Source organism: Parasteatoda tepidariorum, chromosome 4 (assembly GCF_043381705.1).
Source record: "Parasteatoda tepidariorum isolate YZ-2023 chromosome 4, CAS_Ptep_4.0, whole genome shotgun sequence".
In the NCBI taxonomy this organism is placed as follows: domain Eukaryota; kingdom Metazoa; phylum Arthropoda; class Arachnida; order Araneae; family Theridiidae; genus Parasteatoda; species Parasteatoda tepidariorum.
The window spans coordinates 20,666,102-20,692,922 of record NC_092207.1 but is presented as its reverse complement, the minus strand read 5'-3'; the positions used below and the strand labels follow the sequence as shown (position 1 = coordinate 20,692,922).

Genomic DNA, 26,821 nt, shown 5'->3' with positions numbered 1-26,821 from the left:
AGTGAATGATGTTAAACTTTTGTAGTGGTAGTTACGCCACAGTACTCCCCCACCAGAATTTTATCAGAGATATAATTCGATGAACAGATCTCACTAGTTGATGTACTTGTGAAAGACCGGGAGAGAGTCACCGGATTTTTTGAGTGCTGAATGTGAGAGGTGTATTAACATCACAGTCGAAGTCGCTCCTGTGTTGCCATTAGCAGTCGAGAGTATGCAGTCGTTGAGAGTGTAGGCGATGTGTGAATGTTCGGGACGAGACTGAGAAGCAACAGCGCAGGAGGTGAATGATGCATTCACAAATAGCAAATCAACTGTTCAATGTGGACTATCCATCGAAGTAGGCGTAACCGTTAAGAAATTGCGAAGTGGGCGTTACTTGCGTGAGCAGATCACGTCCGAAGGTCACCAATGTGGGGGCGGAGCTATCGACCAAGCCAACCGTCATCTATCAAAAGGTACCTCGTGATAGAATCAAGTTAGCATGCTTTATATACTAGTGAATGATGTTAAACTTTTGTAGTGGTAGTTACGCCACACTATATTTAGAAACAGTTTTTTCTATAAAAAAAAGCAACTTTTGTTTGAAAACTACACATAAAGTAACAAAATTAAAGTACCCTTAACAGGTTAGTAACAACCTTGCAAAAATATAGGAAAACCCGAAACGGGTTAGTAACAACCTTGCAAATATATCGGATAGCTCTAGGAAAACCCGAAACGGGTTAGTAACAACCTTGCAAAAATATCGGAAAGCTCGTAACGGGTTAGTAACAACCTTGCAAAAATATAGGAAAACCCGAAACGGGTTAGTAACAACCTTGCAAAAATATCGGAAAGCTCGTAACTGGTTAGTTTAAACCTCAAATTCCAAAAACAAAAGCCAATCTTCTCAAAAATCAACAACTCTCTCATCAAAATCACGTGCTTTTATTTTATCTCGTTATATGTTTTGTTTCTTTTTTTTTATGCTTTTGCTAGCCAGATAATTTTTAATATTACTTTATATTATGTTTACTAAGGCTCCTATACTATCAATTCAATCTAATTCAGGGGCTCTAATGTTTACAGTTATCTTCTCATTCAAACGAAATTATTCGATAGTTAGGTAATGATACTGAAATTTGCAAAAATATATTAAACCATTATGATACGCGAATCCACGCCAACCTTATGAAATAACGTCAGTTAAACTATATTTTGCAGTGTTGTCTTAATTACGCGTCATTACAACCCACATTCGGAATGGTTCGTGAGAGTTCGGTCACTTTCCGTTTTGGTTTTTTCGTGATTCGAGCTCATTACTTGCTCGATTCGTCCACAGATTCTCATACAGATGAATCCAATTTCATGTCCCTTTTTTGTTGCAGTGGTTATGCATTAAAAACACTAAATTTATTATAACATATTTTCCTTTTTAGTTTATTATATATCGTAAATGTGTAGATATTTCGATACGTTTTTCAATGAAAGTAAATCAAGTATTTTAAATTGGTTTTTAATTAAAGTCCCATCTTCACCAGTGGCGTTAATCGGTAGAGGAGGAAATCGGTAGAAAACAGTGGAACGGAAATAACAACAGCTTGAATAGAAAATAAGCGGGTGGGAATTATTTGAAAATCTATTCACGAAAAATGAAAGATTAAGATGAGAAAGCACGGTTTACTGCTCTGCTTATTGAATCTGATAATTATTATTATTAATTTCTTTAATAATTACAATTTTCGTCAACAAATAATGATGTTAACTTTAAAAAAAAGAAGAAAAAACAGTTTTCCATACTAACAAAATCAGTTTTCTATAGTAACAACAGTTTTCCATACTAACAAAAACAGTTTTCTATAATAACAACAACAGTTTTCCATACTAACAAAAACAGTTTTCTATGCTAACAACTGAGAAAGAATTGAATTATGTTGTAATAATAAAGCGAAACAAAGATGCATTTCATTAGCAGAACGCAGCGAAATGTATATAAGTTTCTTGATTTTCCTCTTTTAATTGATTTTTTCAAATTGTCGATCAATATTGGAACGTTCAAGAGCAATCACAGTGAATTGTGTTTGCAATAAACATCAATTTCTTTTTCACTCAGTTTATTAGCCGTATTTTACCATTGGTATGTTTTATGCCGCGCAAATTTATGCAAGAATCGTTGTTATGTGTGTGGTAAAAAAACCTTTGGTTGATTGAAGTAGTTCTTATCTTATTATTAGTTTATGTAGTAGAAATACTTGTAGGATATAAGGATGTAATGGAATCAATACTTGACACGTGACAAATCAGGCTAGGGAGACCATATCAATGTGCCTTTTATTCAAGCAACTTTCAAGACCTAATAGTTTATGTACAAATAGATAAATTTTTGTATTGACGTAAATATTGTTACAGAATAAAACATAACAACGTGAAGCTAGTGATTTATTTAAGGCATTTTGCTTATTTCATTTAAAGCCCAAAATATATATTATTCTTATTTGTAAGTAAAATTTATTTTTGCAAGTTCAAGTTAGCTAAAAACTCGTTCCTTGCAGAATTAACTTGTGTCAATTATTTCTAAAAAGTGATAATTATCTAAATCTAGCCCATGAACTTATAATACATTTTGCGCTTATCGTAATTTTAAAATATATCGTATCGTATATCCTACCGTATATCCTATTTTTCGTATATCGTATATCCTATTTTTTAAATTTAATTTCTCAAAATTTATTCACCTAATTTCTCTTGAACCTCAAATTTTATTATTTAAAATTACAGTATATTTTGGTGCGGATATGCATACGTATTTTCACAACCTGAGTTCACAAAATACGAAAAACAAAAACTTAGTTCAAAAGATATAAAAAAAAGGAAATTAAATGTGTCTACAAGAATGAAATAAAAATGTCTCGAAGTATGTTTAATATTTTTTTAAGTATCAGATACAGCTTATTTCAATGTTCTTCAAACATTTTAAATTTTATATTGCCATTTATTGTCTTATTAATCTTATTGCCTTTTTATAAACTAGGCATGTAAGTTTCAATTTATATTTATAAAAAAATCTAAATTTAATTTTCAAATCAAACAAAAGGCTCACACACATTAATTGTAATTAGTCCATATGAAGCGATCAAAAGAGTTTTTAAAAAATCATCTCTTATTATTCTAAAATCATGTCCTAACATTTGGAAAGCAAGAAAAACTTGTTACATACATTTCATTCTTATTATCCTTTTACTTTTGAGTTACATTTAAGACTGTATTTTTTTAACTCCATTCTTCAATTAAATAACAAATTTTAGAAGGATAATTAAATAACAAATATTGAAACGGTTTTATAGACAAAAATTAAAATTAGAAATTCTAAATAACATATATTAAAACGATACATAAGACTGTTTTGATATATGTAATACACCAATCCTTACTGAAGGTTTATTGGTATATTTCCAAATGTCCATAAAATCAGTTAAAATAAAATCGATAATAGAAAAATGAAGATAGAAATATAAGTTTTCTGGAATATTAAAAATCAGTTACTTTCTTGTCTGAATAAATAAATATTTCAGTCGGAGGGTCCTGACATCAAGTGTTTTTAAATTTTCCAAGCTAAGGCGGCATCTTTCGATTAATTTTGTAACTAACTTTGGAATGTGGAAGAAATAACTTCCTATGTAAAACACAATAAATAGTACGTCTATCTTTCTAATGCTGTCTAATACTTTTTATGTAGTCTGTTGCTTGATAAATCCATTGGGATTAAAAAGTAACTATCTGCATGCAATTTAAGAAAAACAAATTATCTTTTCGAATCAAAAAGAAGAAGAAAATATTTTAAGATACATTTTTAATTTTTTTCCTTTCTAAATAAATGCTTATTGCTATGCCTGATTCCATTCCATTTTCCATTCAAACATGATATTTTAAAAGCATCCTACATGGATATAATGGGTTGTTCGTCTGTAATATGCCCATTACATTGAAACCTTTACAGAATTTATAATAAAGGTCCGAACAGCTGTACCAGACAGATACATTTTACATCTTAAATTGCCATGTTCGTTTGCACTTAGTAAACTTGTATGTAGTCAAATTTAATTTACTTTACAAGTGTTTTAATGTTTTGTGAATGACGTAAGAGATTTTTGAAAGAACGAATATGCTAATTTAGGCAATTATTCTGAACAAGAGAACACAATTTTCTGATTTATGAATCTCATTAAATCAAGAATAAGACATAGGTACTTAAAGCGAGATATTCCATTTTTCTTGTTCGTTCGATTTTTTTCTATCGATATGTTTCTTGCCCAGTTAGCTATTTAAATATTTTCGATGTGGTTCAAAAATTATAATGTAGTTATTTCTTCTGAAATGTATGCAAATGATATTTACACTGTTTTTTATTTCAATGTTCTACATCTGATAAGTAAGGTAATAGACTGAGGTATATAACATTCTTAAAATCAAAAAACTCAAAGAGAAAGTAGATAATAATTGACTTACTTATATGAAGGAAGTATATAATATTTTTGAGAAACAAAGCTTATTAGCAAAATGAAATAGTAGTCCATGAAAAAGGCACGTAACAATCAAAATTTGGGACTTATTGACTGAAAGTGGACAGTAGAATTTAGTTTATATTGAGAAATGTGGACTATTCGTTATGGGATACTATATCTATTATCTCTACTGTTATATAGGTTTGAATTATATCTGTTCAAAGCGATGAACTAGATCATTTATTTTTTTTTGAATTTGAAAACGATAATAAATTACGAAACGATGGGTGATCCAGTTGCGCCTTCGTTATTGTTGTATTTTTTAAGTGATCTAGTTACGCCACCGATGGTTTTCAGTTTTTGATTTGTTCTTCAGTATGATGTTTATTATTTGGTAGAACTGTTATGTTTAAGATTATTAAAAAGTTAAGTTTTTAATGTTACTATTGGTAGTTTTTTCAAATAGAGTTGTGCTTTAATTATGTCCTAGTTCATGTTTTAATATTTTCAGTTGTGTTTTTAATCAGTTCTAGAACGTGTTTTAACATTTTCATCGCCTAAAGAACATCCTACTATGAAATTAGTTTTTATGTCATCGTAAAAAAAAGTCGTCTAAAAAGATGGAATTGACGTTGTCTTGTATACTTGAAAGATGAAAAGCATTATGTTATTCAATTCTTACTATTAGTTTACATTCTCCCTATATCTTATTCCAATTTTCAATCGTTAATAAAATACTTTTAATTCGTCAATTCAAGTTCAAATACATTTTTTTAAAACTTGTAGTGTATGACACTTGATGTTAATACCGTTTTTTCAAATATTATTTCATTAATTAAATTTAATTAATTTTAGTTTTATATGGGACAGAAAAAATTTATTATTTAATAAAAAGAAACTAAAATAAATATTTTCATTGTTAATCCAAGTAGGAATTGACTTCAAAAAAAAAAATTCATATTACTTGTTTAAATAAATGTCATTTTTACAATAACTGGATCTTCAATTTAGCACTCGGAACACCATATCAAATCATTTCTATTATTTTTTTTCCAGCTCAAGAGTTGATGGGATCGTCATGGAAGGGGTATGCTCTTCAGTTTACTTATCTTTATCGCAGCCTGGGAGGTGTACTCATAACTGTGATGGTATATTGGGTCAGGGATTGGCATAATGTCGCCCTCGCTTCTTCTTTACCATTCTTTGCCTTTTTCTTGTACTGGTGGTAAGTTTACTACTTTATAGCATTTCTTTTTACTGTGACGTGTTTTTTTTACACGTTCAGAATAATATGTCGATAGAAATAATATGTCGTTCAGAATAATATTCGATCCATAACGTTATCGATGTAACAAGATCGAAATTGGTTATATTATTTACGATAATAACCAGCCATATGATAATAACTTGACTTACGATAATAACTTGAATAATTGATATATGTATAAAATTATTGTATTTGTAAAATTCGTTGCAGTGATAATCGTGATATTACAGTATTTAATAATTATGTTGTTGACTTTGCTCGTAATAATATGTTTGGTAATCTATCGTGATATTTGGTACACTTCAACAAGGTATTTGATATTTATTGTAAGACATACTATTAAGTATTTTCTAATTTAACGCTTTTTCACTATTTAAAAAAGTATGGATAGTTTTCTATGCGTCAATGCAATACAAAGCCTAATTTAAAATAATTAGCTTTCTTTATGCCAGTTGTTCCCAAAAGATGTTAAACGGTAAACAAGGGTTCCATGTAAGGGTTACAGGGAGTTAGATTTCTTTTTATCAGTTATGACTTTTGGTACCTGTAATTATAACTATATCTAATCATTTCTTGTATTTTATCAAATATTAATGTCTTCGTTATTTATGTTTGTTTAAATTATTTTTAAAACATTATTTAAGTAAAATACTATTAAAAACAAAATGCAAAATAAAATGTATATTTATTCTGACAACAATGTATTGATTAGATTATGAAAAAGATATGCATTTCCCAAAATTTCATTATTATTTCCCGGCAAACTTTTCAATTTTTTTTTCATTGAACTTTCTCAAATCAAATTTTCCTGATAACCGATTTTCAACCTTTATAACAGTTCTTTAATTTTTTTCACTTTAAATAAGATCATAATTCAACTTCATATTCAGCAGTTTCCTACATCAAACACTAATTCAGAACTGGACCAAACGCCTCTCCAGTCTAGCGCAAATTCAACTATCTGACACAAAATCTGATTTTAAAAGCATTATTGATAACACGATAAAATTATATCACTTTACGTACTTTAAACGTTTTAAAATAATCAATTGACTTTCTCTGGATAATAAGTATTTTTATTGCTTATGAACTTTACCGACATAAGGGTTTTGCTAATAGAAGGACGATAATATATGGGCTCCATGGCTGCATGGAAAAAGGTATTGGAACCTCTAGGCTACTTTTTTTCGTGTATTAAATAGTTTTTTAAGAGCCTATAAAATGTGTTCTTTATATCTCGATGCAATGTAGTTGAAATTTAAAAGTAATTATAGACTTAGAATTCTGCAAGATTCAAAATCATTTTCACTCTTTTCCCAACATATTTACAAACCGGAAACTATTTTGCTCCAAAGCACTCTTTTCATTCGTGGACTTTTCTACTTTATGCGAAAGACAAATTGGAGCTTTGGAGAAAGAGAGACAAATTGGAGCTTTGACGATCTGCACAAATCATTCTGTATGCAAAACGCGAGTGATGTCCAAGTTACTCCTTATTTAATGACGAAAAAGCACATTGATTCCGTTTCGAGTCCATCAATATGTTCTATACAACTGCAAGTTGGTCGCCAACGATGTGCACCAATCATATCCTCTGTCTTTAAAAATTATAATTGTCGCTAATTACCTTATATTCGATATTCGTTGGGGGCAGCACATTACCGATGTATATTATTTTTTTACTTTTTATTTTATAACCGTCGTTGAACAACCAACTCAATTTTTGGTTTACGACTACTAATGTTTAACTCCGTAGTCTTGTAGTTTTGAACCCAATCCAGAAGACAAGGGAACTCCTGGATCAAGTAGTATTGAGAGAAAATCGCCTTCGTGGCGGACTTTTTGATGGAACTAACCCGCACATGCGTTACATGGAGAGGAAGACCACGAGAAACTCCAACGGTTAGTCTGACGGCAAGGGGACTCTAACCCATGATCCGTCTACCACTGAGGATATTTCAAATCAGCACTGTGGTCGGTGCAAGTCGGATGCGGAATTCGTGTCGACCAGCCATCGCAAGGATTCGAATTCGGTTCACCTCATTGGAAGGCGAATGCTCTATCCCCTGAATCATGAAGATATACATGTTGTAAATTATCAATAGTGAAATTTAAAAAAAAAGAAAAATGATACGATATTGAAGATGCATCGATATTTTATAGCATATCACGGGGCTGTATTATAAAAAATATTAGGTATCTTTTATACAACATATCTTTTATGCAATTTTCTAAATCTTCAAAAACTTAACACGAAATATAAAAGAAAATCCTCTTTTCATTAATATTAAGTTTTATCTCGCTACATCCTAGCAGAATTTTTTTAGGAGATTAATGTCCCAGCAACCTAGGAGATTCTAACACATTCCCATCCTTTTCTGAACCTATTTACAACGTTCTTTCAAAATACATAAATCAACTCTGTCGTCCATTTTTGCGTCAAAGCCTTCTTTTCATTCATAGATTTTTCTTTATCCGAAACTCATCAAACAAATGAGTGTTTTGTTATTCTTTGGCGATCTCCACAAATCATTCCTTATGCAAAACACGAGTGATATCCAAGTTACTCCTTCTTTAATGACAGAAAAGCTCATTGATTCCGTTTCGAGTCAATCAATATGCTCTTGACAACCGCCAGTTGGTCGCCAACGCTGTAGAAAAATATTACCTCTTCAAGAAATCTGCAATTGATAAGGAAAGGACATCCTTTTGTATTATTGTATTTTTTTGTTCATTGTATTTAATGGTGTTTGAGACATGTGTTTTGTTGTAACAGTTTTCCTCTTACTTTCTAATGATTTTTCGGTTCTTATATGGCTTAAAATAGAAAACGATGCCAAAATTCTCTGGAAAAGAAACTGAATTTGTAATTATTTATTTCTTTGCGCCAAGCAGCATATATCACTAATGAAACTATTTCTTTTCTTTGACAATGCTGATTATTCTCCTGTATTGAAAAATATATATTTCCTTTTTCATCTTTTAGATTAATTTTTTTCTTTGCCTACTTTGTCATGTTTCTTTTCTCCTTTTTGATGTCAACGAGTTTGCAGTGACTAATTATTTTTTTCAGTACATAATCAAAATAATGTCTGGTTTTTTTTCAAAAAAAATTATACATTTGATTGGACAAAAAATATATCCTAACTTATGCATCCAGGAAATAGAGGAAATATAAAAGGACTAACTCAAGTTATCATTAAAGAAGTTTCAGTAATCAAGAAAACCAAAGTCATTGCCATTGCCGCACTATATGGTCGAGAACTTAGGCGGAGAAGAGAGGTGGCGTAGAGGAGGGCCAATTTCTAATATAGAACTGTAAAAAACGTCATCGCACTTAGAAAAATATGAACTAAGGGTACTTACGTCAAAATTGAATAGTTTTTTTTAATGAGATTAATTTATTTTACGTTTCAAATTTACTTACCCAAGATCTAAAAGGATTTGTGCAAAAGTGAAAACTTTATATTATTTCTTATTCTCGATATACCTACATCAGCTCATAATTTGACCCTGAATAGATAAATTTTAACGCAAAACTTACGTCTTTCGTCACCACCTGGTCATCAATTCAAGAGATTTGGATAAAAAAAATGACAAGTGACATTTTTTTTTAAACGTGTTTATATTAAACTTTTTACCAGGCATATACTTTACTAATTTTCAAAATTTCCACTGAGTTTCATAGTATAAGAATATAATAGAAAAAATAGTGAACCTACCTGGCCGTTCAATCTTATTTTATGTTATCATCCGTTTAATCCTATTTTATTCTCATTTGGCAGCTGGCTTATTTTCTAGTTTGTGGCAGTCAAGTTCAACTCCGTAGCTTTGTAATTTTAAACCAAAATCAGATTATAAGAGAACACCTGGATCAAATAATTTGACAGTATTTTTTATTTTTTTTGCATTGAATCTTTCCTCATTTGCGTTACATGGAGTAGAAAACCACGAAACCAGTCACGGTTTCCTCGATGACAACAGCATTCTAAAGCATGATTGGCTTGCCACTAAGGCTATTTCATGTCAGTACTATGGGCGGTGTGAGCTGGCAGAAGAATTTGTATCGATCAACCATCTCTGTGACACGAACCAGGGTCACCCCATAGGGAGGCGAACTCTCTATTCTCTGAGTCACCGCGGTTCTGGGTCACCTGATTGAGAGGCTCTTTTTTTCTGAATTGCTACCTCTTTTAGAAAATGGTCTAAAAGTATTCCAATTTCGCACCACCTATTTTTCCTTCAAGTCTATGAAATGACCAGGTTCCTTCGTAACGCTTTCGGTCAAGTTTACAGGTAGAAAAATATCTAATCATGTTTCTTTTCTACTGGATTACGTCACTGAACTATGTTCTCTCGTTTCGGTTAAACAAAAGAAGTATTCCCATTACTTTCTTAAAATTCGTGACGCTGGAAATGGCAGAACCATCTAGAAAGAATAAATGAAAATAAAAGTTTTATGAAAATCTTAAATTGACCCTGAGGAAGATCTAAATAAAGATAATTAGATGCTCTAACAAAAGACCTAACAATAACATTTCCTCTAGATTGCAAATGTCATTATTCAAATTTAAGAACAGAAAAGTTTGAAAAAACTTTATTCTATAAACCTAGGCCTACTACTGGCTGTAGCACGAAAAAAAAAGAAAAGCAAGTAAAAACCAAAACAACTTAATGTCTACAAGGAAATTGTGGTGTTTTTTAGCTAAAGGTACTCTTCTAAACATTTTGAAAGTGTGGCTGATCATTAATTGTTTTGAAATCCCTTGAAAAAACAATTAATGATGAGACAAAGAAAATTTTAGGGCATACAATTTATCGCATGCCCTATATTTCTCTTTACCCTATGTATTAAAGATTTGTAATTGATTACTCTTAAGAATATAGCAGAGAAAACATCTGAACGAGGATACCAAAGCAATGTAATATGATATATCGATAAAGTCTTAGAATTCATTAAATGTTTTTTTAGATAAAAACTTATATTTCATTTTGTTTTGTATAAATTGATTTAGATTTTTTTTAAACTTTTATTTCAATAGAGTTTCTAAAAGAAATTCAAAATTATTTTAGGAAAACTTTTAGCTTCAAAATACTCATCTTTGCTTGCCTGACCATAATCAATTTTAAGAACCAATATATTACCAAAGAAGCATTTTTTTCCAACTATTTAATGGTCAAAGTTTTTTGAAAAAAGTAGCATCTTTCAAAAAGACAGGCTAACAGCTCTTTGAAAAACTATTCACCAATCTTTGTCATCTTCAATAAAAATCTATGGATTGAAAATTGAAGTGATTATTTATTCATTTTTCGAGGATCAATATGGATAGAAAACATTTTTTTTTTTTTACTTTCACTCCAGAAAGTTGATTCTTTCTTGTAAAAATGCAAATTTTCCTCTGCTTTCATTTTCTATTAGTTTTAGTTATTTGAAAGGAAATCCAAGTAATCTAAAATTCTTAAAGCCGTTAAAATGAAACCTCCCACAGATGTTCATCTAGTGAGACTTCTGTGTACTACATCAAAAGTTTTAAAAGTTTGTCAGAGAGAAAAAAAATATTTTCTTCTAATGTATCTATATTTTTCTATTATAATGGGATATTAGTTTTAATATCATCATAATATTCATTTCTATTAATTAAAATATATTTATTGTAAGAAATAAACAGACTAGTTATCACGATTTCTTGCAATTATAGCAAGTTTAAACATACATACAGTTGTACAAGACAGTAGTGAGACCAATAGTTTTTTGTGGCAGTGTATGCAGGGCAATTAACATAGCGAACAAAGAGAAACTGACGACTTTCGAGAGAAAAATATTAAGAAAACTTTCTGGTGCAATAAGAGAAAACGGAACCTGGAGAATACATTACAACCATGAGTTACAATCAAAATACAAAGAACCTAACATTGTAAAAGTTATCAAGATTTCTCACATAAGGTGGCAAGGGCATTGATGGAGTAGAGAAGTTGTTTGCGGACTTGGGAGTTAACAGAGGGAGAAATATAGCATCCAATAAATTTAGATGGGATAAACTGACTGAGATGGCCTTGGGTGCAATGCCTAAGAGGAATGATTTCAAGTAATCACAATCAATTATGATTACTATAGTATGCAATAAAACCGCGTGAAGACTCAATCGTCACGAAGCAACACCACAATAGCATGGAAGAAAAACCAAGCAATCGCTGACTCTAAGGCACAAGGCCCCGAGTCACGGACGAGAAAAAGCATAACAAATCTTGTCGAGAGGCAAAGGAGGACTACAGCATTCACGCACATTCCCAACACCCACAGGACAAGTGTTAACTTGTCTGCTAACCTGTCAAAGCCGACATCAGAGAGACACCGCTACTGAGTGGTCCCTAGCCTGGAAGGTCTGCGAACCAAAAAAAAAATATTAACAAAGAATTAAAATTACATTGATAAAACAGTAAAACATTTACATCGAATGTGGGAGGATCCTACGCTTATTTTATTGTTGGATTCCTCCTCTCACCAACTGCATTGAAGAGCTCCATGAATCGTGATATATCTCAGACCAATTTTTTAATTTGCTTCCTTGCAGTTAATGCAATGGCTTCTGTTTCCACATTCGGCTATCTTGTGTCCATTCTGATTACAGTTAGAGCAAGTGTCATCGCATGCGATTTCTTGCTATATGACTTTATGATATATGTCTTAAGCGTTTGCCTACGGCACTCAGTATGCTGAAGTCCGCCATTATGGTCCACCTGTTATACCAACCGTATGCAAAAGGTTAATTGTAAAAGCCACCTTGAATTCGGCCTCTTCTAATTCTTGTTTCCTCTCCTTTAGTTGAGCTTTCGGGTAAATGATGATTGATATAACAAAGATATCAAATACTTCGACTGATTATTATTTATAATTTCGAATCACACATTTTGAAATCTTTTAATAACATCAATATTATCGTAAACAATTATTGCCTGTATATATGTGAAATGAAATACTTCAAAAAATTGAAAAACATTTCTATTGAAAACGATGCAAAAAAGCTCTCGGTTATTTTTTTAAACATCTTTACTTCTTTAAAGAATATTTTACGTAATACTTTTCATGGTTGATACTATGTTAATAAATTTGTAACTTATTTCTTACTTCAAAATAAGTAAGCAAAAATAATAATAACGAAACATTAATAAAGGCAGCGCCGTGTTCGCAAAATCAACGTGATACATTTCATGATGTTTTAAAGACATTATATATAAACTAATAAAACATTACTTCAGTATTTAAATTAAGGCAAATATTTTTGGTATTTTATAAATAAATTTTCTCTTTGATACTTAGAAATTGATTTAAATATTGAAGGGAATTTCATTTTTATAGAAAAATAGAAATAGTATGCACAGATATTTTTCACACTGAAATCCTTTTTCATCAGAGGTGTCAACTACTACTCTTTTCTAGTGTCAAACAATGAAAAACTGTAGCTCTTAGAACTTTAGTAGATTGTATCAACATTTTAAAAGCTTCACCACGAAAGCACAAGAATAAAGTGACTTCTATATAAAATTTTGAAACATTCACATGTGGTGGTAAGAAAAATAGCTATAAATCAAATTTTCTAAAGAAATAAATCATAACATTAAAACATAAACTTCGCAACCACTAGAAGAAATTTTCCCAGAAAACGTTCATTGAGAAACAAAAATTTCACTTACTTTGATGATTAAAATTCATTTATTTTATGTCTTAAATATTCTTTTTTTAAATAGCGTTTAAACTGAAATTATTTTTGTTAAAAGTTTGTAAGTTGAAAATAATGGTATAACGGCAATAAACATGTTTGTATGCGTAAAACCTCAAAAATATTAGTGTCTAAAAATGTTTGGATAGAATCAGAACTTGAGTTAGAATATTTTTTGATAAATGTTTATATGATAAGTATGTGTATAAAATGTGCTTAAATATTTCACCGGTCAGCTTTTCATACTGGACACACCTTAAAAAGGCGTATTTAAGAAAATGGACACAGCTTGAAAACCGGTCCAAGAAAACTGTCACAACAAAAATGTTCTTTTTCATCCTTCAANTCAACAACACAAATGAAGCTATAATGGTAAATCGTCTGCTGAATTTATGTTTAAAAATATCAAACTTTCGATTAAAATCGTATGCGGTCGCCTAGCAACACTTACTGTTGCCAAGGCCAGAAATATAAATAGCAACCCTCGTAGAACTTTAGAAGATTATATCAACATTTTAAAAGCTTCACCACGAAAGCACTATGACTTCTATATAAAATTTTGAAACATTTACATGTGGTGGTAAGAAAAATAGCTATAAATCAAATTTTCTAAAAAAATAAGTCATAACATTAAAACATAAGCTTCGCAACACACTAGAAGAAATTTTCCCAGAAAACGTTCATTGAGAAACAAAAATTTCACTTATTTTGATGATTAAAATTCATTTATTTTATGTCTTAAATATTCTTTTTTTAAATTGCGTTTAAACTGAAATTATTTTTGTTAAAATTTGTAAGTTGAAAATCATGGTGTAACGGCAATAAACATGTTTGTATGCGTAAAACCTCAAAAATATTAGTGTCTAAAAATGTTTGGATAGAATCAGAACTTGAGTTATCATATAAACATTTATCAAAAAATATTCTAAGTATGTGTATAAAATGTGCTTAAATATTTCACCGGTCAGCTTTTCATACTGGACACACCTTAAAAAGGCGTATTTAAGAAAATGGACACAGCTTGAAAACCGGTCCAAGAAAACTGTCACAACAAAAATGTTCTTTTTCATCCTTCAAGCCAAATTTAACAAAAACGAGTCACTCCATACTCAATATTTGCTATTTTTTTAAACACTAAGCATAATTTTTAAGTACAGGAAAAGTACCGGATTTCTAGGATAGGGTGGATGTGTACATTAGAGATACAACTTTTTCAATTATTTTTCAATAGTTTATTATTCATATTTATACCATTTTGGAAAAATTCTTAATCAGAATTAAGTATTATGATTGAAATGTTTTAATTAAATTGACTTGCTCCGCAACCTTTATTTGTTTCAAACATGCACATACGTCTTTAGCTTAGAATTAAAGTTTTTGTTTTAGATATTAGATCATATTTTAATTAGTAAATAAATGAAGTTTTAGAGGGATTAAATACATGAATTTTTTATTTTAAAAGTATTCTTCTATCAAGTTTGTAAATAATCTGCTATTTTAACTCTTAAATAAACTTATAGACTGACTATCTTTAAAACTCTCTCTTACTATGCTCCATTAAACTCGTATTCGCATTTCATAAATTAAACTACGTGACGTTTTAATACCTAAATTTTCGTTCCGAAGATTTTTGATGATGTTAAATTTTAAAACAGATTTAAAATTATTAAAAAATGTAATTTTTCTATCTTACGTGAATAGTTTTCTGATACCTTTCGCATTGAAGAATTCCAAAGCACGTAATAACCGAAAATTGTAAATTTAAAGAGCAAAATTGCATTTTAATAATAATTAATGTTATTAAATTAAAAGAATAACAGTAGCAATAGTAACTTATTATGGGGATAGGATAAAAATTATAATTTGCGAGTTTTTAAACGTTTCAAATATCTCATTTATTGAAACAGCTATTTACTTTTAAGATTTAGTTTCATACTCCAAAGTATATATGTGGGTGTTATGTACTTTAAAGTTTTTCGCTAAAACAAATTACTTTCATCACAGTTTATGTGTGATAGAAATCTATCTATTAAATATAAATTGAAATATAAATTTTCCAGAAATTTAATGAATTTCTGGTAAATTCCAGAAATTTTAAAATGTTACTTGTATGAAAAATGACATCTCTAAGGTAATGTAGAAAATATTTATGATCTAAAATGCCATTAAAATATTTAAAAAATATATAAAATGCGTTTATTTATTATAAAATAGTAAATTAATTAAGTTTTAAAGTGATTAAATTAATCAGTGACTAAATTAATTTTTTTTGTTGTAAGTATTCTACTAAGTTTGTAAACATTCTGTTATTAAAATTTATAAATAAATTTAATTAAAAACAGATTATCTATAAAATCCTCTTTTCACTAGCGTCATTAAACTCGTATTCGTTTTTATGAATTAAACTACGTAACGTTTTAATACCGAAATTTTCTTTCAGAAGTCAAAGTAGCTGTATTTCTAAAAAAAAATCCACTTTATTCAAACCTCTGTCTAACAAGAAAAACATTGCTGTTAGGCACTTTCAACCTTCGCGTATTTATTCAACCGCCGGTTGAAGTAAAAACTTTCTAAAACAAATGATGTTGCATTTCTTTACGAAGCATCAAAGAAAAGTAAAGATAACAGGGAGAAGAAAAAAAAGTAAAAAACAAAGAAACTTCGTAATTTTGTCTTGAATAAGCTTAGCTTTTTCACCCCGCTATCCATTTAAAAAACACCACAAGGCATGGATAATGCAGTTTTGCCGGGAAAAGCTAATGACGTGTACTTTGCGGTTACAAGTCAAATAGTGTTTAATGCAAAAATCGATTACACCGAGATATCGCGTTCCATTAAACCTTCTGGGCACTATCTAAAATCTTGTCGTCGGCAGAAACGATAAAATTGCCATTTTCTACAACGAAGTCAATCGTTTTCCTTGCAAAGTTTGCTATTTGAATAGATGCGTCTTAATTTTTTTTCCCTCACGAGAAAGACATTTAGGGAAATATTGGACTTAGTAAACGGCAATTTTCTTGAATCCCAGGGATTAAGTTGAAAGAATTGTCGTTCCGAGGGATTTTGTTTCCTTACAAGATATTCATAAAAACGGAAAGCTTAGGAGAATAAAAATCATGTCCCTTACTTTTTATTTGACCTCAAAAAATAGTCAAGTATTTTTTTTTTGTGGCTTTGTTTTAAAATAAAACATATTTTTCTTTTCTAATCTCCGTATATAGAATAGCGATTTAAAAAAAAAAACTCTTCCACTATCTTTTAGTTGTTCCATTTTATAAACAAATAATAAAATTTAAGGAGGGTTTTCTTTAAATAGATTTTACTGTTCATGTCAAGCTAAAGATAAACTGATAAGATAATGATTCCAATATAGGATTCATCTTTTTTGATGGGCCAAAGACAATAACGGGATAGATCACGAACTACATTAACACAGCTTTTATTGGTATATATTCGGCAGTATAAGCTATAGCCCCTTTCTTGATGACTTGTCTCGATCTTTCCTAATGATGCATTTTGATGATCCAAAGAAAATCTTTCTAACAGTCACAATATCAACGAGTATGTCCACTATATCAACTATGTGACAATCTATTTTCATATGTCAGACACTTGTTGAAGCATTTTAAAACTGTCGTTCAACTGCCGACTCTATTCCAATTTAACTTCTACTAATGTTCCCCTCCGTATTGTTTAAAATCCCAATACAGGAGACAAGGTAGCTCCTGAGTCAAGCAATGGGAGAAATTTGCCTTCGTGGAGGACTTTTTGAGGGAACTAACCCGTATTATCGTCACATGGAGAAGGAAAACCCCGAAAACCTCCCACGGATAGCCTGACGGCAAAGATGCTTTAATCTATGAACAGTCTACCACTAAGGATATTTTGCGTCAGCAAAGTCAGAATTCGTATCGGCCGATCATAGTCAGTCCAGAACCAGAGTCACCTCATTGGAGGGCAAGCGCTCTATCGTCTGAACCTAAACGACTCTTGCTCGTATATCGAACCTTTGTGCGAACGATCAAGACGTGACCCATTTGATTGTGCGCGTAAAGTACTGTTAAACGGATTTAACGAATTAGTACTTTTTATAACTAGTAATGAGTTTTGAACTCCGCTTATACACTGGTGGACAAAATTATGAGATGGAAGACATTTTCCCAAATATCTCAAAAAATACTAAATATAAATAAATGAAATTTGGTATGGATATAGCTTATTCCATGATAATAAAGTATGAAAAACAAAAATGAAAGTGCCATTCACTGGCAAGACCTATTGCCAATAAATCCAATGTAGTCTGAACTTAAGGATAAAAGATAACAATAAAAGTGAGGCTTGTACAGTGCGTGTTGCCTCTACTATGGTGTATGGTCACCCCTGACAGACAGACAGCATGCACAACGAGTATGCATGCTGTTAATAAAGGAGTTATTACCCTCCCATTCTTCCACCAGAGCAATTTTTAACTCCAGAATGGTTCTGGGGGGAGGTTGGCGCATCGCAATAGCTCTCCCAAGAGCATCCCAAGCATGTTCAATAGGATTCAGGTCAGGGGATTCGGCTGGCCAATCCATTCGTTGAATATCCTCTCTCTCCAGATACTCATCAACCATGAGAGCCCTATGTGGTCGCGCATTGTCGTCCATAAAAATGAACTCAGGGCCAACAGCGCCACTGAAAAGACGCGCATAGGGCTCTCGGACCTCCTGCCTGTACCTCTGGGCATTCACAGAACCATTGTCAAACACATGGAGCGGTGTGCGGGTATCTTGCATGTGCGAATGAATGTGCGAAAATGTTTTCCATCTCTTAATTTTGTCCACCAGTGTACTTAGATCCATTATATAATACATAATTTATATAATCTTTTGGTTGCCCCTGTGAAATGGTTTGAAATAAAATTCTAATGAATTAGATATGACATTTTTTAAAAGAAAATATATTTCTAATAACGATAATGAACAATCTTTTTAATGAGAACTATAAGCCTACAAATATCACTGCTGTTAATCCTTAAAATATTTAAAAAAAGAAATTTGCATTAAGTTTCATTTTTTATGAATGACGAGCTCTAAGCCAATAAAAAAAATCAATTTTTTCATACTCTCTACCGAACGAACTAATTTAAAATTACAAATATAATTTATTATCGGGGATACATTTGCGCCTTGCAACCACTGTCTAAATTTCAAGATAATCGATCAAACTGTTCTGGAGTTATAAGTGAGACGCACACATACCAATACAAAACTCTACATTTTTAAGCTATAGATTTACCTCAAATGCATTTTTTGTGAGTCATTAAACTTTGGGCTTTATTTTGCGTTAATATCTTTCTTCCTGTCTAGTTATATGTTTAACTTAGTACTTCATTTTACCTGATGAACGTCCTTTTTGTCAAATGATACGGTTAGAGCCCCGTTGGCTCGGAGGAGAGTGTTCGCCTTCCAATGAGGTGAACCGGGGTTTAATCCCGGCGATGGCTGATCGATACGAATTCTGCATCCGGCTTGCACCGACCACAGTGCTGACGTGAAATATCCTCAGTGGTAGACGGATCATGTGTTAGAGTCCCCTTGCCGTTAGGCTAATCGATCGAGGTTCTTGTGGTCTTCCTCTCCATGTAAAGCAAATGTTAGTTCCATCAAAAGCCTGCCACGAAGGCAAATTTCTCCCAATACTCGATCCAGGTAATACCCTTGTCTTCTGGATCGGGTTCAAAATTACAAGGTTACGGAGTTGAACATTAGTAGTCGTAAACCTAAAGCATTGGGTCGGCTTTTCAACGACGGTTAGATAAAAAAAAATATCTTAGCAATAGGAGAAGCAGCGCTTGTATCGTAATGAGGTGATCAAGGTTCAAATCCTGGCTGTGGCTGATCGATACGATTTCGGTACCCGGCTCGCATAGACCACAGTGCGATATGAGATATCCTCAGTGGTAGAAGGCTCATAGGTTACTGCCCTCTTGATCTCCGACTAGCCGTGGGAGGTTTTCAAGGATTTACTCTCCATGTAACGCAAATGCGTGTTAGTTCCATCAAAAAGTCCTCCACGAAGGCAAATTTCTCCCAATACTCGATCCAGGTAATACCCTTGTCTTCTGAATTGGGTTCAAAATTACAAGGCTACGGAGTTGAACATTAGTAGTCGTAAACCCAAAAACGACGGATATAAAATAAAAAAGTTATACGGTTAAGGCCGGGATAGTCTGGTAGGTAGGGTACTGGGCCATGATTTAAGATCGTTTAATTATCTTGATTCTGGACACATCTGTAACCCGTTCAGGACCGGCAGAAGGAAAAAAGCACTTCCACAGGCTCGCATACTCTGAGAATATACGTAAGGAGAACGCAGACGTACTAAGTACAAAACATACAAAAGTGTTAAGTTGGGTTGAGATAGCCCAGTTGGCAGGGCACTGGGCCTATGTCCAAGAGTTTGTGGGTTCGATCCCAGTCAGCCGAAGACTCTCCATGTAGTAAATGGTGATTGATGCACGTTAAGTCGGTCGAGTGGCAAAGTCATCCATGTTTCCATAACAAATCGAAACCTCTGGGGTACTGATCCAGGAGTTTCCTTGTCTTCTGGATTGGGTTCAAAATTCTACGGAGTTGAATATTAGTTGTCGTAAACCCAAAATTGGATTGGCTGTTCAATGACGGATATAAAGTGATACGGTTCCTTTATTTTATTTTAATTGAAGTGCTTAATTTCCATTTTGTTTGCTGTGTGTATTTTTGCTGAAGCGTAGCGCAATAATCCAACAGTTTGTCAGGGTACTTCCAGAGTCTCCACAATGGCTGTTGGCAAGAGGCAGGTTTGAAGAAACGATAAGGCTGATAAGGACGATAGCCCGCATCAACAGGAAGAATGTCACACCAGACTTCATAGTAGCAACGAAGGTAACGCATATATCATTCATACATAAATGTTTCCAAAGTATAATGCTATGTTTCCGATCTTATTTTTTCGTTTTAAGTAATCATGAATGTTTCAAGCACACTTCCAGTCTCTGGCCAAACTATTAGACGCACTGTAAGATTTGTAGTCCAATCTTAATTATCAGGTGATACTATACAGCATTATTGGTTTTACACGGCTGAGACCGGTTTGTACTTGCTTACGCTCATGTATCAATTGCTTAACATTTTAATGCAATACATTAAAAATAATAAAAGATCTCCTGAATAACAACCCATGACATGTATGTTTAAGTATAAAAGTATTGCATATAAACTTGCGCAAAACATGCAATTATTAAAACACTACAGTGAGTCTAATAATTCGGTCTAATTATTATAGTATAATACCTGATATAATAAATATTTTACATTTATGTAATATATGGTTCTGAATAACTCTTTAAATATTAAAAATAAAAAATCTATAAAAACGCTCCAAGATTTCACCAAAAATTCAGCTTGTTTTTTTTATCATCTTGACTATCTATCATCGTTTCCTATTTTCATAATAATTATAGAAGCGAGGGCACAGTCTAAAGATTAAATAAGACTTTTAATTTCCGATCAAATTTTGAATATGATTATGTCTGTTCAAACTCCATAGCCTTAAAATTTTGAGCCTAATCCAGAAGACAAGAAAATCCCTAAATCACATACTCGAGCCGTGGTGGCTCAGGGGATAGAGCACTCACCTTTCAATGAAGTGATCTGGGTTCGAATCCCAGAGATGGCTGATCGATTCGAATTCCACATCCGGCTCGCACCGAACATAGTTCCAACGTAAAATATCAGCAGTGGTAGAAGGATCATGGGTTAGAGTCCCCTTGCCGTCAGGCTAACCATGGGAGGACTTCGTGGTTTTCCTCTACATATAAAGAGTTCCATCAAAGTCTTCTGGTTAGTTCCCTCAAAAAATCCTCTACGAAGCCAAAGTATCCTCTAATACTTAATCCTGCAGTTCCCTTGTCTTCTGGATTGGTTTCAAAATTACAAGCTACGGCTTTGAACATTGGTAGCCGTAAACTCATAAAATTGAGTCGGCAGTTCAACGACGGTAGTAAAATTATAAAATAGTCCTCGTGGAGGTTTTTTTGATGGAAAACCATGAAAACCTCCCACAGTTAGCCTAACCACAGGGGTATTCGTATAACCCATTTTTTCACCATTGAGAATAATTATGTCAGCACTCTTGTCGATGCTAACCGGGAGCAAAACTTTGTATTAACGAGCCACCGCATGGATTCGAACCCAAATCACCTTATTTGAAGGCTAACGCTTAATCCCTTGAAAATAACTTATTCCTTCAAAGTCCTTTTTTTTTTACCTAAAACAGACATCAAGGAATAGTCAAAACAATTTATTAATTGTTCAAAACATGCAGAAGTTTTTTTAAAAAAACTTTTATATAAACTTCATGAACATTTCTTTTTGCAGAAAATTTAAAACGACGCTTAACAAGGAATAATGAAAGAACAAAGAACTATTTAATTAAAAAAACATATATAATTTTATAGCGACAAATCTTTTTAACTTCATTTAGTACTAATTAACACAAATATCTTTAACTTAAGGGATTAAAACTTCACTTCGGAAAATATTTCAGCAACTTTATTTTTAGTAGTTTTTAAAATGTTACGCAAAAGATAAAGATGATTAAATATAATTTTTTTTTCATTTAATATGTTAAAAAAATGCCTCAAATATATATTTAAGTAATTGCCCCAAAAAAGAATGAAGCAAAAATAAATATTCTTAGACATAAATCTTCAATATTCATCAATTATTCTCCTTATAATTAGTTCTTAAATGTTTTTAAATAACAAAACGTTGAAAACATAGCCCAAAAAATATGATCATTAACCATTAGAAATGCGTAATTATAAAAATAATAAAACCTGATAATTATAATCTCTGAAGAACGCATTTGTATTTCTTTTACATAACTATTATTTCTAATAAACATAATTATTTCTGCAAAATGCTGATTTTTTTTAGTACTATTTATCATGCTTTCATAAGGATTACTTTCTCTCTAGAGAGAATTTACTCAAAATTTTAAAAAAGAAATCCCTCATTAATCCTCCATTTTTCGGCTAATTAGCTTCATTTAAATGCAATTTAGCTATAATTAAAACTATTATCTACTTTAAATACTTCTTTCTCTGCTTTAATTATTACTATTTCTTAATAAGAAAGATTTGTTTTGTTTTTCAGAGGAAGTTTGTTTTAGAAAAAAGTTTGCAAGAACACAAAAATGAACCCAAGACTCAAGCGGAGGCGACGAAGGATCTTTTTCGAGCACAAGGCTACCGTAAACGAATAATTGTCATAATGTTTAGCTGGTAAATTTAATATATTATAATAATTTTTACTTTTTTGATGTGCAAGTAAAATATCCGAAGAAAAAAATTGATATTATTCATATTTGGAAGAAAAAAAATTATCGTTAATATCGATATCAGTAAGTTAGAAAAAATATTTGAATCAATAACGATATCAGTATTTAATAATGAAAAAAAATCTTTTCAGAACAATAAAGATTAATTCTATGCTATTAAAATAAATACTTTTAAAATCGGTGTAGTCTATCTATCACTACAAAAAATATTATTCTCCTCGCATTGGTGACCCGGACATGATGAGAACACGTTTGTCTGACTGTCACTTATTTCTGAACACGTCTACTTCAAATAATAGTCCACATTGAACAGTTGACATGCTACTTGTGACTGCGACGTTATCCACCTCCTCACGTCTCGATCACACACAACGTATACACTCGACTGCTAAAGGCAACACAGGAGTGACCACGACCGTCAACTTAATACATCTCTCCCGATCAGCATTTGAAAGTATGATGATCTCAATACAGCTCTCCCGGCTTCTCACAAAAGAGCGATGAATCAACTATCCTGTTTATCGAATTCTATCACAGCTATAATTCTGGTGGGGGAGTACTGTAGCGTATCATTGTCGATAGCTGTTCTCCCCATATACGTTTTCGGCTTTATTAGTTTATCGTTTCCTTTTAGGTTGACGAGTACAGCATCCTTTTTGGGACTGAATTATCTATGTATTGAGCTGCAGGGTGATGTTCACTCTAATCTTCTCACTTCTGCCCTAACCGAGATAGCTGGTTGGTTCTGTGCCTCAATCATCTTAAAATTTGTCAGTCGTAGGTGCTGCTATTGCGTTTCATGTGCCTTAGGAGGGGTACTTTGCATCACTATGGCAACAAGAAGACGAAGTAAGTCGAACATTAGTGTGGAAAGTACCTCAGTACTGTAAAATAAATTTTATTTAATAAGTTTGAAAAGATAATTAGGTTTGAGACTCGCGATTAATACTTTACTTACTGCTAGCGATGTAATACCTTCTGTACGAAGCGGAAAAAAATAAACGAAGCAGCATAACTTTTGGTTTAATGATCGGATTTTCAAGTGCTCAGATTTCATCTTAATGGTTTGAGAGCCTAATGTCATATATGTTTATTATTAATGCATACGATATTTTAAGTTAGGAAATCATACACANGTCTCGCTACGTTCTCCCATAGCGGAATATGCAAATATTTAACTGTTACGTTTTTACGTCGTTTCGTACCTTTTCATTTGATCACCCCTTGTATGTTTATTATTAATGCAGACGATATTTTAAGTTAGGAAATCATACACAGAAATTTGTTTCTGAATAATTCTACATTTTCTTCGATAGATTGTCTTATGGATTGGGTTTAAAATTACAAGGCTGCGAAGTAAAACATTAGTCATTGTAAGCCCAAAATCGAGCCAGCTGTTCAACGACGGTTATAAATAAATAAAATATTGGGGGTAGGGGGCATTTGAACCAATGGGGTCCAATTTGAAATATATGGTCCCAATAGTTTGGTCTCAAAAGTTTGTGTCCCTTAATATCAATTTTACTTTTTGCATGCGTCGCCTTCTCCTTCAGCAAATAGAAAATATTTATTATGAAGTTTATTACTTATTATGTTGTTGAATAGTAAAAAAAAATTGAATTGCAAGTTACATTAATATTTACATTATTTTTAAGAGCGCAATTTTAAATAGAAAAATTCAGAGTTCCACTTGAATGCCTCCAAGGTCATTATCTTTTTTTTCTTTCTAAAAAATTAAATAAGGAAATAAAAAGACGAATTTTTTTTTTTTAAAAAATTAGATTTTCAGAGCACTATTTAATCGATTTCGTTTAGTGTTTTGGCGAGCATAACGTTTGAGAATCGGGAATGAAGATAGTAGCTTTAAAAATTATTTTCCATTATCATTAAAAATTATCAGTTTAAAGAATTTCCTAAAAATTTAAATGGTAACATCTTTTTTCTCGAAGTGACTGTATGAAACAATCTTTATTACATCTCGTACCACGTGTCAAAATCTTATAAAAGTATTCAATTTACTTTTCAGGTAAGACTAATTCTATATCGCTGTTCACGTGTACAAAGTTAAGTGTTTCAATTTCATATTTTGTTCTGCCCCTCTGGACTGCCGAGCTTCTGCCGCAGGGTACAAGAGAGCCAGCATTAGTCCTAGTAGAAATCATAAGTCTAGCCTGCCCAGTCTTCCTACCTCTGCTCATATATCAGGTACTATACTTTTGTTATACCTACCAGCAATGTGACAGATGTAATACTATTCTTTAAAAAAAAATCAGCTCTAAAAATGGCAGCAACTATTTTATACTAAAGTGGTGAAGTGAAACACCATGCACAACACTCGGATCTAGGTATTTCACCATACCAAATATGTTCTTTTATATTACTTGATGTAAAGTAGCTGCCACCATGTTCGTTGTTCAGCAACACTATTTATAATTACTAGAGCCCGGATTTTGATGACCTAAAAAATCTCAACTAATGTCCTTAAAAAGCGAAAAAAATGCCCTTAAAGAGGGCCAAAAATGCCCTTAAAAATGCAAAAATTGCGCAAAGAATGCCTTAAATAAAGTAAAAATATTGAATTAAAAAAATATTTTGGTCTTTAAAATTATTTTGAGCATTTAAAAAATATAAAGCAATGCAATACTTGTTCTACGTTTATTAAAGTTTGAAAAATATGTTTTATATCTTAAAATAACAAAAAAAGGAAAATATATTGACACCAAAATATTTTTATTTTGTATAGAAACTTTAATGGATATAACAACTTCCATCTCATAATATTACTAAATATCAGAATTACATTGGATTATTAAATGTTTTTTGATAATTTGAAATGTAAACGAGCGTCTCTTGTCTGAAAGTAAATTTTCATTCCTGCAGAAGCTTCTTTCAATGTCTACTGATGCTATAGGTGCGTACTTGAAAAAGACGGTCTCACTTACTGACAATTCTTCTTCAATTTGAAAAGACTTTGCTTCACCTGTTAATATTTTATAGATTTTCTTCATTGTTTGGAAGCCAGTGTAATAATGAAAATAGATAAAAAATAGTAAAAATTGGAAAAAAATTAACAAAAAACTTTAAAAAATACATTAGAATGCAAAATACGCCCCAAAACTTTAAAGAAAAATGCCCTATAAATCTAAAAAAATGCTCTAAAAGACAAAAAATGTCCAAAAATGCAAAAAAATGCAAATGTCATCAAAATCCGGGCCTTAATAATTACAGAAAGATATGATGCTCATAAGAGTCAGTAAAATTATTTTTCAGACTGCAATATAAGGCAATACTATTTAATATAGTATAAACATGCATACCAAATTTCTTCAAATAACATTAGTTTGCTTATCAAACATGCAGTCAGAGCAACGAGAAAAAAACAATATGAATTAGAACTAGGCTTAACAGATTCGAAATTGAGTTTTATAAACTTATTTTATACAATTTACAGATAAATGTAAACTTTATGAGAATATAAATATCCTTATTATGCACAAAAAAATTACGTGATTTTTATAACGGTTCAAATGATCAGTTTTTAAAATAAATCCGAAAAAAAAATTGAGATTGCGATACTATAATTAATCAGTAGCAATCAATATTCGTGATCAATCCGTAAAGAACATTACTATTAAACTAGGAGGCTCCGCCCCCTGCTCGCTAACGCTCGCCAACCCCCGAGAATTGCTACGCAATCCTATGTAGTTCACGCCGTGAACAATGGCTCGCTGCGCTCGCTCGCCAATGAACACAATGTTCTAGCACAAAGACATAGTATATTATCATCAAAGACATAGTATTTTATCATCAAAGACATAGTATTGTACTTATGTAGAAGAATTCTACCAATGTTCTTATTGGCTTTTAAAAAAGTATATTAGCTATTTAGATTGTACATGGTGAAAAAATCAAAACATTAGCTAAATAAGAAACATATTAGCAAAATAAATTATCAAATATTGCTTCACTAATATTCTGCATTTTAA

At 31.7% G+C, this 26,821-nt stretch overlaps 1 protein-coding gene across 3 annotated transcripts in view; it reads left to right on the top strand.

The window, feature by feature from the left end:
- LOC107446312 (beta-alanine transporter-like) overlaps positions 1-26,821 on the top strand; it is a 153,058-nt gene that overhangs the window by 115,666 nt on the left and 10,571 nt on the right. For all 3 annotated transcript variants that reach the window (XR_011636552.1, XM_071179490.1, XM_043042739.2), the window contains exons 4-8: positions 5,541-5,709; positions 20,251-20,377; positions 22,652-22,779; positions 23,470-23,684; positions 24,862-25,040. Coding sequence is in view for 2 of the 3 variants with exons in the window: in XM_071179490.1 (XP_071035591.1) it covers positions 5,541-5,709; positions 20,251-20,377; positions 22,652-22,779; positions 23,470-23,684; positions 24,862-25,040 (818 nt within the window). In the remaining variant the exon portion in view is untranslated. The remainder of the gene's footprint in view (positions 1-5,540; positions 5,710-20,250; positions 20,378-22,651; positions 22,780-23,469; positions 23,685-24,861; positions 25,041-26,821) is intronic.